At 58.0% G+C, this 12066-nt stretch overlaps 6 protein-coding genes across 6 annotated transcripts; all 6 read right to left on the reverse strand.

Annotated features, from left to right (window-relative positions):
* Positions 1–877: 877 nt before the first annotated feature.
* Positions 878–1972, reverse strand: LSCM1_01084 (uncharacterized protein; the record flags this gene model as incomplete). The annotated part of the gene is made up of 1 exon (XM_067318710.1): positions 878–1972. The coding sequence occupies one exon, from the start codon at positions 1970–1972 to the stop codon at positions 878–880; it is 1095 nt and encodes a 364-aa protein (XP_067174815.1).
* Positions 1973–3465: 1493 nt separating this feature from the next.
* LSCM1_01085 (uncharacterized protein) lies at positions 3466–4416 on the reverse strand (the record flags this gene model as incomplete). Its single annotated transcript, XM_067318711.1, has 1 exon — positions 3466–4416. The coding sequence occupies one exon, from the start codon at positions 4414–4416 to the stop codon at positions 3466–3468; it is 951 nt and encodes a 316-aa protein (XP_067174816.1).
* Positions 4417–5375: 959 nt separating this feature from the next.
* On the reverse strand, positions 5376–5936 carry LSCM1_01086 (uncharacterized protein; the record flags this gene model as incomplete). Its single annotated transcript, XM_067318712.1, has 1 exon — positions 5376–5936. One exon carries the CDS (start codon positions 5934–5936, stop codon positions 5376–5378), a length of 561 nt encoding a protein of 186 aa, XP_067174817.1.
* An 870-nt stretch (positions 5937–6806) lies between these two features.
* Positions 6807–7373, reverse strand: LSCM1_01087 (uncharacterized protein; the record flags this gene model as incomplete). The annotated part of the gene is made up of 1 exon (XM_067318713.1): positions 6807–7373. One exon carries the CDS (start codon positions 7371–7373, stop codon positions 6807–6809), a length of 567 nt encoding a protein of 188 aa, XP_067174818.1.
* Positions 7374–8317: 944 nt separating this feature from the next.
* On the reverse strand, positions 8318–8884 carry LSCM1_01088 (uncharacterized protein; the record flags this gene model as incomplete). The annotated part of the gene is made up of 1 exon (XM_067318714.1): positions 8318–8884. One exon carries the CDS (start codon positions 8882–8884, stop codon positions 8318–8320), a length of 567 nt encoding a protein of 188 aa, XP_067174819.1.
* Positions 8885–9545: 661 nt separating this feature from the next.
* LSCM1_01089 (uncharacterized protein) lies at positions 9546–11438 on the reverse strand (the record flags this gene model as incomplete). Its single annotated transcript, XM_067318715.1, has 1 exon — positions 9546–11438. The coding sequence occupies one exon, from the start codon at positions 11436–11438 to the stop codon at positions 9546–9548; it is 1893 nt and encodes a 630-aa protein (XP_067174820.1).
* Between the last annotated feature and the right edge of the window lie 628 nt (positions 11439–12066).

Genomic DNA, 12066 nt, shown 5'->3' on the forward strand with positions numbered 1-12066 from the left:
ACCCAGTCACACGGCGGTGCTGCAGCCTCGCAGTTCTTACTTGCACACACCCCTCGGTGTATGTTGGAGCAATGAGGAAGAAGGCAGTGTCAGCGCGCAGGGCACCGCGCACCCCACGTCTATAGTAATCCCTTCTGAAGGACACTCGAGCCGAGGTGCAGGCAGAAGGTGGGGGGGTTGATCCGGTACGGTCAATATGGAGATGGCGTGTGCGCGGGCTCCACCTCTGCGCCGCCCGTTATGCGTGTGCGCGCATGTGCGCGTAAATGCAGAAGAGGACACGTGCAGAGCAATCAGGCCAAGGCATGCAGAGCAAGTCATGCCGGAAGGGGTTTCATGTTCGGCAACATCGCTCATGGCACGAGGAAATGAGAAGAGGGCGGAGCAAAAGCGGCGCTGGTCAAAAGTCTCTGTCTAAAATCTCAGCTGGCGCGGCATTGAGTGCTTCCGTGCATCGTCAGCCGCATCTCTGCGCGGCTTTCTCTGGGGCGCAGCCTGACGAGGCAGGCGAGGCAAGGGCCGTGCGCCCATCGGCCGTGCCTACGAGCATGTGCCACGAAGATGACAAGCACCCTTGCACAAGCTTCAGTAGTGGCCCCGTGCGCTTCAGCTCGTACGGGAAAAGAAAAACGCACGCCCCTTATCAGCTGCTTCTCAGCCCGCCACCCTCTTCAGAGCATCGCTAACGGCGCTGAGCACGCCTGCAGCACCGCCGGCGTTATGGCATTGTCTTTAGCGTCGGTTCTCATCTTCACTGTATGTCTGGCCATGGGCCGCTGGTCCCCCGCCATAATCTATGCAAAGACCTCTCAGTTAACTGGCTGCAAGGCTCAGAGTCGGATGAGCATTCCGCGCACGAGCCTTCGTGGGTAGTCCGTCAGCAAGCGCAGCCCTCAGCCACATCCATAATTGGCTTGCGCTGTGTCACGGCCTCCTTGACGAGCTGAAAAGCCCCCAGCAGCCCCCCGAGCCCGGCCGACTCGCGCGCCCCTCCTGCCGCGTAGTACTCGAGGTCGGATAGCGCTTTGAGCAAAAAGCACTTGCAGTCCTGCGGCAAGTCCATGGCCATCACAATCGGGTGGATCTCTCGAGTGAGGTCCGCTATGGAGATGCCCTTCTGCGTGACAGCTTCCTCCACCTTGGCCCACCCTGTCGCAAAGTCACTGGAAAGCATGTCCGACACGATCGCTGTCACCTCTGCCGGGGTCGGGTTCCCGGTGACGCGGTAGACCGACTCTTCCGTAATCTCATTCGCAGAGAGGGCGGTGGACTGCATAGTGTTGAGGCATCGGCGCAAATCGCCGTGGCTGAGACGGAACGCAGCCGCCAACCCCTCGGTTGTAAACCTGGCACCCTCCTGCTCCGCCACATACCGCAGACGCGGCATCATCGCCGACTTCTTCACCGGTGCGAAGCGGAAACGAGTGCACCGCGATTGCAAGGCAGGAATGATTTTGTTGATATGATTGCACAGAATACAAAAGCGCACGTTGCGCGTGTACTTCTCAATCACGCGACGCAGGGCCGCCTGCGCCTCGTGTGACATTTGATCTGCCTCGTCGAGAATGACGAGCTTAAACTTTGCCGCTGGACCACCGTTACCAGCGCCACGTGAGCTGCTGGCACCCGCCATGGAGAATATGGAAGAGGTGCTGGCGAATTCGCGCGTCTGGTGGCGCACGACATCGATGCCGCGGTCGTCGGACGCGTTCATCTCGAGCACGTTTGCCCGCACTCGATCCTTGCCGTATAGGTAGTACGCACATGCCTTAATCGTGGTTGTCTTGCCAGTACCAGGGGGACCGTAGAGCAGTAGGTGAGGCATGTTACCGCTATCCATGAGGTGGCGCAGCGTACTGAGAATGTCCTCGTGCGCAACGACACTCTCCAGCGTGCTCGGGCGATACTTTTCCACCCACGGCAGATGACTGGCAGCCACCTTGGCCTCTTCCCCTTGCCTTCCTGCGTACATCGCACAGTATCTGCGAGAAGGGAAAGCTACGAACAGAAAAAAAGGCCGCCCTTTACCCCCCCGGCTCGGAAGTAGGAATGGGAGAAAAAATGGCGACCCTCTTCTGGAGCGTCGCCTCTCACCAGCGAGACGATCGCCACGTGGAGGCGCTTCGTCGCACTTCGGCAGGCACCTCGTGTGAGCTTTTTCTCCCGACGGTAGAGAGAGGGCTCTATCGCGTGAAGTAAGGCAATGAGATGTTTCGATATGCGTCCCCCTCAGTGCGTGAGCGTGTTTTTTTGTGTGTGTATGTGTGTGCGGATGTGAGCCAAGAGGGGTCCTTTTCCTTCAGCTGCGCACACAGCACGGACAGCTGGAGAGCCTCTCGCGGCAAATACTTACGTAGGAACTCTGAGGCGCCAAGCAAGAGACTCGCAAGCCTGAAAACCGGTGGTTAGAGGGCCCCGGCAAAGCAGAGAGCAACGAGAGGAAACAACGCAGCGCCGTGGAATTCACAAGTGCCGATCGCACTTAGAGGAGATCGTCACAAAAGCCGAGGAGGAGAGGATGCTTCGAGCCTGGCATGGCCGATGCGGCGGACAGCAGCGCCCCTCGCGCTGACGGGCCTCCTCGGCCGAAAAGCCCCCGCCAGCATCCGTACTGACTGATGATGCCGACACGGAGAACAGATGCAAAGAGAGGCATGTGAGCAGTACCGAGGCGGCGGTGTTGTGCACGCATCTTTCATGTTCTTTATTCCCATGCTCTGGTGAGCTACCCCGTGACGATGGAGAGCCCTGCACACCCACGCGGGCGTCTCCTTCTCCGACATCCGACTCGCTCTGGAAGAGGCTCTCACTGCCTGTGTTTTTTTCTCGTTTACGGTATGCAGTTAGAGGCACAGAGAAAAGGCCCATGCGCACGTAGAGAAGACCCCGAGCACAAACGCTCGAGAGGCGAGGCGACGAAAAAAAAAACAGAAAGGTGAAAAAGCAACGGCAGAGAGAGAGAGACATAATGGCAATCGCTAAGAGCATCCGACGGCAACGCACTGGAGCATGAGAAAAGCTAACACACTCGCATCCAGTAACGGCAGCCCACGCGCTGCATGACTTCATACGCTTCACCGACCTTGTCTTCAGTGGCAGTGAGAAATGCACATACACCTTTGATGGCAGTGTAAATTCGCACTCCCTCTTCTCTACCTCGGGCACGTGCGGTCACTGCGTACAGCGGCGCCAGGAAACCTCACAGCAGTCGAGCACACGCACAAAAAAAAGGCCTCAGAACGTCGAAAGTGAGAGGAGAAGAGACGGCAGCTTCGCAGGTAGCCACCACCTTCACCGCCACCACTAGCCACTCTTATTCAGCCCCGCTGCGCGCGGGAAAAGAGAAGCGGTGCGCTGACTTCGCAGCCCGCTATGTTAGGCCCAGGGGCAGAGGGTGCTCGAAAGCACATACAGTGAGGCCGAGCCCTTCCTTCCCCTCCGTAGTTACTTGATGACGCGCTGCACTCATGCCGGCGTGCCGTTGGTACTGCTCGACTCCCGACAGTCCTTGGGCGCGTAGTCCACTAAATTGCGTGGTGGGTCACCCAGCTCTGCGTAATGGTTCATGAGCTCCAGCAGCTGTATGAGTCGCGGATCCTCTGGGCCAGAGATGGGGTTCTGCAATAAGTCGCAGATCTCTTGCGCCTTTGACCGCTGGCGATCGTAGCGCTCACAGTCCTCCTGCGACAACTCGCTGCGGTGAGCGTCCATGTACGGTCCGTACGAATCGCGCATGAGCTTTATGGGCTCCACAAACTGCGGATTAGCTAGTGTCGAAATCAAGGCCGACGCCATCGCCTCCGTGGCATGATCGACCTCCGCAGGAGCGGCGGCGCCAGATCCATCCGGGGCCGCCGGTGATGTCGCCGAGGACGATGACGCGGCTCCTGGCGTTGCTGCTGGGTCCAGCTGCCCGCCCTGTGTGACGCTGGAGAGCTGTTGCAGCATCTCCATGCAACGCCGCGACGCTTCATCGATATCTGCATCACCAACGTCGTCACCACCGGGAAGCTTGCCTTCCTGCTGCATATGCTCCAGTAAGTCATTCGCCTTGTCCATGTCCTCCTCCTCCATCACGCGCATCAGCTCCTTGACGCGCTGAAGGTTCGCCTTGTCCTCTTCGCCCAAGTTCTCCTCCCCCTCCAGTGAGGACACCATGGACATGACGCTCTTCTTGAAGCTCTCGATAGAGGCATCGTCAGCGCCGCCGCCAGATGCGCCGCCGAGAATGGACATAAACATCTTCATCATGTCTGTGTCGCCGCCAGCAGCGCCAGAGGCCTCATCAAGAGCCTTTTGTATATCGTCTTCTAACTTGGCGTCTCGCACACGGACCGCCTCCTCGTGCTTGCGCTCCTGCTCGTCGACCATGTCCATCGCTTCGTCAAGAAGCGCGTCGAGGTCGTCATCAGACATTTTTCAGCTAGCATGAACAGACAATGCAAGTGAGCCCTTCGAAAGGGCGCTGCTCCTGAGACGTTCGCTTCGGGGGGGTAGTCCGCTGCTAAGCTCCGAGTCGTCGAACTGTAGCTTTTGCGCACTCACTCTCCTCACAAAAATGGAAAGGAAAAAGAGCTGTCGAGGGCTCGCGAAAGGAGAGGTGCGGCTGATGAAATGCTTCGCTTATAACCAGCGCCAGCCGTGTGAATCAGTGGCTCTCTTGCAGGGATGTTTGCGGGCACGGACGAGTGTGTGTACTTGGAGGGAAGGAGAGAAGGGCGATGTAAAGTTGTATATGTGTGTTGATGAGTTAAGGGTGGGGAAGGAAGGGAAGCGAGCGAGTGGGTGGGGATGGCACGAAAAAAAAAAGGACCTCTATGCAGTATAGAGGAAATAGCATTGATCACAGTCCAAGGAAGTAAGAGAAGGAAGGTGACAAGTGCATGACTTACGAGAGGTTGAGCTCGCCTACCAACAAAAACGCGCCTCATGCCCCCCTCCCTCCTCACGCCCTTTCCTGCCAATCATGTGTGTCACACAGACGCAAACTGGCAGTGAGCACCATATTTCGAAGCCATCCCTGGTGCAGTACAAGGGAGGGGGTGAGGGTTCGTTGAACTAGCGAGCAACTCACCTGAGGTGTGATGCAGTGGCAAAGTACGTTCCTGTGTGAGTAACGAAAGCCCCCCACCGTTTTACATCTTCGCGCGGTTATGATTTCCTTCGACGAGCGCAGGTGAGTGTGTCGATGTCAATGAGTGTCGAGGAGGAGGAGAGCTTCGATTCCGCCTGACGACCTGCTTGACCTCGCCGCCTCCGATGCCTCTTCAAGCTCGCCAGACAGTGAGAGCAGCAGCAGCAGCAGAAGCGCCGTACGTGAGATGAAATGAAAGCAAGATCCGTGCCGCAAGCGCACATCCGTGATAGCTTTCAGGCTAGCGGTAATATTCATGTAAGAGGCGCCCGTGCTTGCGCCTGTGCTCCTTTGCCTCCTCCTTGAGTGCTGCCTTTCGAGCGAACTTGGAGTCGACCTTCTTCCGCTTCTTCCCAAGATGGGAGCTCGAGGACTTGGTAGGTGCTTCATGCGCTGTCGATTGGCGTCTTTTCGACGACGTCGAGGAAGACGCTGGGGTTGATGAACCATGAGGCTGTCCTGAGTCGGAGGAGAATCCCACCTGAGCAGCTGCAGTATCAGTGCTGCTCTTCCTCTGAGCCGATTTCTGGTGCTTTTTGGCATGCTGCGCCGCTCTCTCTATCTCTTTTGCCGTCGCGCGTCGAATCACCGCAGCAGTGATGCGTCTTCGCGCCTCCTCCGCTGACTCGCCGCGGTCCACTTCCTTGAGCTCAAACTTTTTCTGCGACTGCGCGGCGTTGGCTTGATAGGCCTCAGCATTCTTGCGTCGCGCTGACTTGCCCTGTGAAGCAGCCAACGAGAATTCGGCGAAGAAGTCGTCGACGCCGTCAGCCCATTCCTCTTCCCCCTCTTCAGTGGCCATGTGAACGAAGGTCTCGTTGTCGTTGCACTGGCAGAAAAGATGCCGGTTCGAGCGTTGGAAAGCAGCTGCGCCGACGCGGCAGAAGTGCCTGATAAGGGTGCGAGAGAAAGCACAACGCTCAGAAAAGCGCGTGTGCCAGATACGCGGAAGAGAAGGGAAGCACATGCAGCCGAGTCAGTGGGGGCCGGCACGCAAGTACACACACACACGCACACAAAAGTTAAAAAGAAAAAGAGAGGGAGGCACAGCCAAAGGGATAGGTGTGTTTAATGGTGAAGGGAAGCAGTAGAGGGAATCATCAAGGAGGAAGAAGGGAGGGTTGACCCCGACGTAAAGAGCGAAATTAGGAAGAGAGGCAGGGGCGGAAGGCCTTAAGCTCGGTGTCTCACGGCGGATGCGCCAGCGCTCGTTATGTTCGTGGCTTGCCCAACTTCGGCTGCACCCTGAGCAACGCGGGAAGAGCACCGCGACGCCATGCCTTTTTCAATGACATCATGAAGGAGTGGAGCCCTCCCTGCCCGCTTCGCTTCGGCTCTTATCAGCTACTGAACGCATCATCGTGCTCCACACAGCGCCGCCCACACCGGCCCCGTCAGATGCAGGGAAAGCGAGGTTGAGGCGCTGCCGCCTAAGTGAAGAACGGCGAGGAGGGCAGTCCGCTCCCTCCCTCTCGATCCCTTCATTTCTTTTGAACAGGGGAAAGTGATGTGGTATCGTTTTTTTGCCCTTTTTTGTGTGTCGCTTTCGCACAATGAGTAGGTAAAGCTAGCCTCACATGTAAAAGAAAATAAAAAAACGAAAAGATCGAAAAAAAAAAGCACTCGCTGCGTGCGCCACGAGCGCGCGCATGCTGAGGAGAGAAGCTCACGACTACTTCTCCACCGTCTTCGTGGTCAGGCCCTTGAAAGTCGCCACCGGCACGTTCGAGATGACCGTGTAGAAGTGCTTGTGCTTATTGCCCTCCGTCGTCTCCGACTTGCGCTGGATCAGCACGCGCACGCGGCCAGGGACGCCCTTCACGCCCTTGTGCCAGATGTACGTGTTCAGCGACGCGTCGATGCGGTTGTCCTTCGTCTTCATCAGGCGGCCCACGAACCTCTTGATACGCTTGATGGCCAGCGGAGCGCGTTTCGCGAACGTCTTCTTCTTCAGCAGCTTCGACAGGTGGATCGTCGCCTCCATGGAGATCGCATCCGGCTTGCGGCCAGTGCGCTTGCGCAGGGACGCGCGGGTTGCACCGCGCACGCGAGAGTTCTTCGCCGTGTTGCCGACGCCACGGAACTTCTTGCGCGTCTCCTCGTCCATCTTCGCGATCACACGCTTCCAGCGTTTGTCATCGCGGTTCCTGCGGCTCTCCACGGCCTTCTTGCGGGCATCGATGATGGCACACTTCTTCTCCTTGCCAAGCACCTTGCCCTTCATGCCAGCGCGCGTCATGATTGAAGCAGAGACAGCTTATGCTACTGCATAAAGAGAGTTGTGCCGTACATGTCGGAGAGGAAAAGTGCGTATGTTTGTGTGTCGGCGGGGTGTGATGGTGCACGCCAGAAGCGGAGTCACGTTCAGTTGCCAATATAGGGAAACGACACGTTTAGCGGAGAAAACAAAAATGGTTCAGAGGAGGAAGTCGGGGAGAGCCGTAGAGGAGGAGAGAGGCACAAACGCCGTCACACACGGCATACACGCGCTGACAGACCAGAGGCGATACAGCGAAAGACAGAGTCCGCAGGCTTCGCGGCAGCTCCTCAGGTTAAAGGCAAGGGCTCCTTGTGTCACTCGCATAAGCGGCTGCATAGTGCCAAACGTCTCCTCCACACGAAGCAAGAGAAAGAGGCGACTCACGCTGCCCATCGGTCCCAGCCCATCCGTCAATCGAGAGCCGCACCGCCCTTCTTGCGGAGACCTGGCCTGGCTGGCTACTGCCTGAATGGCGAACAACCGCCCCCGTAGGCCAAGAGGAGCCGAAAGGGGGGATAAAGGTCGCTGGGCAAGCTCTAGCGCTGGCCAGCGCACCGTGCCGCCGTCCACCTCTGCGGGAAACGGTCATGTGACAGGCCTTAGTGAGCGCGATGGCAAGGCAAGATGCTCCTGAGGACCCCCTCTCAAGGGACCCCTGCGGATGTATCTTTTGGGCGAGTCTGACCCTCGTGCGCCTCAGTACCGCTTGAGCAAGGAAGGAGACGGACAAGGTACACGTCGCGCACGCGCACACGCACACCCCTCGACCTGCCGAGGAGGAGAAAGAGAGGCAGACCTGCGCCGCCGAGGAAGTCTTTGCATAAATCGCATAGATAAAAAAAAGAAAACGAAAAGAAGAAACACACTCAGAACGAAACGGCGCACGCGCGCTCCGCCTGCATGCTGAGGAGAGAAGCTCACGACTACTTCTCCACCGTCTTCGTGGTCAGGCCCTTGAAAGTCGCCACCGGCACGTTCGAGATGACCGTGTAGAAGTGCTTGTGCTTATTGCCCTCCGTCGTCTCCGACTTGCGCTGGATCAGCACGCGCACGCGGCCAGGGACGCCCTTCACGCCCTTGTGCCAGATGTACGTGTTCAGCGACGCGTCGATGCGGTTGTCCTTCGTCTTCATCAGGCGGCCCACGAACCTCTTGATACGCTTGATGGCCAGCGGAGCGCGTTTCGCGAACGTCTTCTTCTTCAGCAGCTTCGACAGGTGGATCGTCGCCTCCATGGAGATCGCATCCGGCTTGCGGCCAGTGCGCTTGCGCAGGGACGCGCGGGTTGCACCGCGCACGCGAGAGTTCTTCGCCGTGTTGCCGACGCCACGGAACTTCTTGCGCGTCTCCTCGTCCATCTTCGCGATCACACGCTTCCAGCGTTTGTCATCGCGGTTCCTGCGGCTCTCCACGGCCTTCTTGCGGGCATCGATGATGGCACACTTCTTCTCCTTGCCAAGCACCTTGCCCTTCATGCCAGCGCGTGTCATTGCCACGAGTTTTCGTAATGACCGTGTTTCTTTAGATGGTATATATATATATGTATATATGGGCAAGGCGTGTAAAATCGAAGGCGTATAAGAGGAGGGGAGCATCAGTTGTGGAGTTAGAATGAGGCGATACGAGCCCCCTCGGAAGCCGTCGCGTCATCGACAGTTGTCGAGGAGCAGAGAAAGTATGAGATGGCCAAGATGAGATGCGAGGGAAGATATGCATCGACTTGAGACTCTTTTGACTCCCTTTTTTTCGCGGGGGCAAGAAAGAGGGGGCATGAGAAATACTTGCGATGACATAGCAGTAATACCCTCGCACCGCGTTCCTGCTCTATCCCGACTCACCTTCGCTGCTCTGATTTCTTTTTGATGAAAGCCTCTGCAGATGGGGAAGAAAAGGGTTCCAATAAAAAAGGGAAGAGAAAAGAACTCGAAAAAAAACGTGGCGGTGCTCGGCTGGTACGCATCGCAACATACATCAACAGAGGAACAGAGCGTGCCGAAACGGGGGGCGGGTGGAGGGGAGCGAGTGGCGGACGACCGACGAAAAGGATAGAAGGCTGGATTCCCTTCCTGCCTATCTTACCCCATCTCCCACCACCAGCATTTTTTCTTCCTCAGCTGCGTTTCTTCTGCTTCTACTCGCTCCACCCAGTGACTAAAACACTTTGCCAGAACTCTTCACCAGCGCCAGCACTTCGGTGACATCATACCGCTCCACCCTGCCGTCAAATCCGGCCATCGTGAGATATAGGCGTGCTGAAAAGGAGCCTGCGTGTTCGCTCCCCGCAATGGCACCATCGTCGTGCCTCGAGAGCGCCGCAGTTGGCGGTCTGGCACTGGCAGCCTGGTCACCCTCGAGCGCGTTGGCCGCCCGCGATGCTGTCTGGGGCGCCATCGGCGGGCCACTCCAAACACAAGCCGCCTGGCACACAAAGCCGGGACCTCGACGATGCAGCACCAGGCGCTTGCGGGCACTGACGTACTCCACCGCCCCGCCGTCCGACCAGACGATGAGCTCCAGAGGAGATACATGTGTGGTGTCGAAATGGGAGCCCATTCCTGCGAGCGAGCGGCGAGAGGCAGTCCGCGAAATTGCGGCCTTCGCCCTCGCCCCACCCGTCGCTACACTCGCTGCCCGTCGCGATAACGGTTTGTCTGTTGCCTCGGCGCCGCAGCTCTGCCCGGATGGCGGAGTCGTACTGGTGTGCAGCGTGGGCACGGCACAGAGATGCCACACCCACACACCTGGACTGAAGAGAAAGATTTTTTTGAGTAAGAGAAGCAAAGGTAGTTCCTTCCGGACTGATCCCCAGAGTAGCACCTCCCCCGTTGCGTGACCGGAGTAAAGGTACGAGTTTGGACTGCTAACGGCGGGATAGCGGCTCGCTGCCAGGCACGTGACGCGGCGCGCATCGTACCGCCAGCTACGCGGTGCAGCAGGAAGCCCCACGCTACCATCTCCCTGCTCCTGCTCTAGAAACGCTTGTTTGGCGCGGTGCGGAAGCGCGCCGCAGCTGCTCTCCACCATACCAACGGCGTCCGCTGACACCATCGCTGGCATCTCTCGAAGGTAGACCGAAGGATCGACAGACGGTGGGGTGAGTGCCTCCTCCTCAAGGGCTGCGTGATCAGTCAGCGAATTGCATCGCCTGCGGTTGTAGAGAAATGTATGGAATAGACGACCGAGCTGGTACACCGGCTCACGCACCGATGTCGGGTCATCACGTGCGTCCGCCGCGACATCAGCCTCGCCGGCGGGATACGGCATGGTGTCATGATAGCACCAGGTGGCGCAGTCCCACACACACAGAGTGCCCTCCTCTTGTCCGACTACGAGGAGCGGCGTCGAAAGAGAGACGGAAGGGGGAACATAGGTGATGGCCGTGATGAGACAGTGGTGCTGCAAGGCATGAAGCAGGAGAAGCTCTGACGAACTAATTGTGACAAGGAGCACGTACACGTCACGCAGAGAAGCTGCACAGCAAACAGCGGGCCCGTCGCTAGCTTTGGAAAACAGGCGCCTGCGCGTAGCCCCATTTGTGCTGTGCTCCATCTCTGGTGCATTGTCCTTGCCCACGGTGCTGGACGATCCTTGAGGAATCAGCTGAAGGGCTGTGATGGCGGCGCCGCCAGGCCTGCAAATACTCTGCATACGATACGTTACTGGGCACCAGGTGGCGATCACGCCATCCTCACTCGCGGTTATCACCCAGCGTATGTTCTGATGAACGACAGCGTCAGCGCGAAGAGGGTCAAGATCTGCCCCGTCAACTGCTTCTGGGCTCACCGCCGGCTGCTGCTGCGACGACGTCGCGCACGAGGCGGCTGAGTTGCACAACGGAAAGCATCGAACAGCATTCACCCACTGTGGATGGCGCAATCGCGCGTGCAGTCTCTGCGTTCGAATATCCCACACGCAGACATCCCCGTTACTGCATGCCGCATAGAGCTGGCCGCCGTGCGGGTCGACGTCAAGGTCGTTGACGGAGTCGTCGGCGCCCAAGTAGGCGCACCGAAAGTCATCAAAGGCAGACGCGACGCTGCTCATAGTTCGTCTCAAAAGACAAAAGCAAGCCAGGAAGAAGAGACGGCGTGCTATCTTGGCACTGCTCCTCTCAACCAAACCAAACCTGAAGCTTGCATGACGTTCGCCTGCCTCTGCCGTTAAGCGAAAGTGTGCAGCTGCGTTTTGACTTCAAAGCGCCAGACCGAACAGGTAATTGCACACAAAAAAAATGGGGCGTGAGCCTTTCACCGGCGAGGTGTTCGTGAACCGATGAGACCTGCCCAAGCAGGGGTGCACTGCGACACCGCCCGCTGGCTCGTATGAAGGTTTTCTTACGGGACGAGAAGCCTTCGCAGGCCACTCATCAGTCGCTGCAGTCAGTGAGAAAAGCACGCCGTTGTGGTCAGTGTGCGTGCGTAGCTGTGCGCGTGTGTATGTGCGAGTGGCCGTCAAGAGGTGCGACGACCATCCAACAAAAGGGTGAGGATGGTGCAAGACGAGGAAGGGTGATGTACACCTCGGTAACGCGCGCAGGTCAGAGGCTACCGAAAGCCGCGCCTGAAGCGGGGGCTATTCGACATGGCTGTCCTGTGCGGTACACAAAAGCGGAAGAGCAATCACGACATCGAACGAGGGAGCTTCCCGCGCTGAGCAAACACAAACAGAAGAA

This window comes from Leishmania martiniquensis, chromosome 35 (assembly GCF_017916325.1).
Source record: "Leishmania martiniquensis isolate LSCM1 chromosome 35, whole genome shotgun sequence".
Classification (NCBI taxonomy): domain Eukaryota; phylum Euglenozoa; class Kinetoplastea; order Trypanosomatida; family Trypanosomatidae; genus Leishmania; species Leishmania martiniquensis.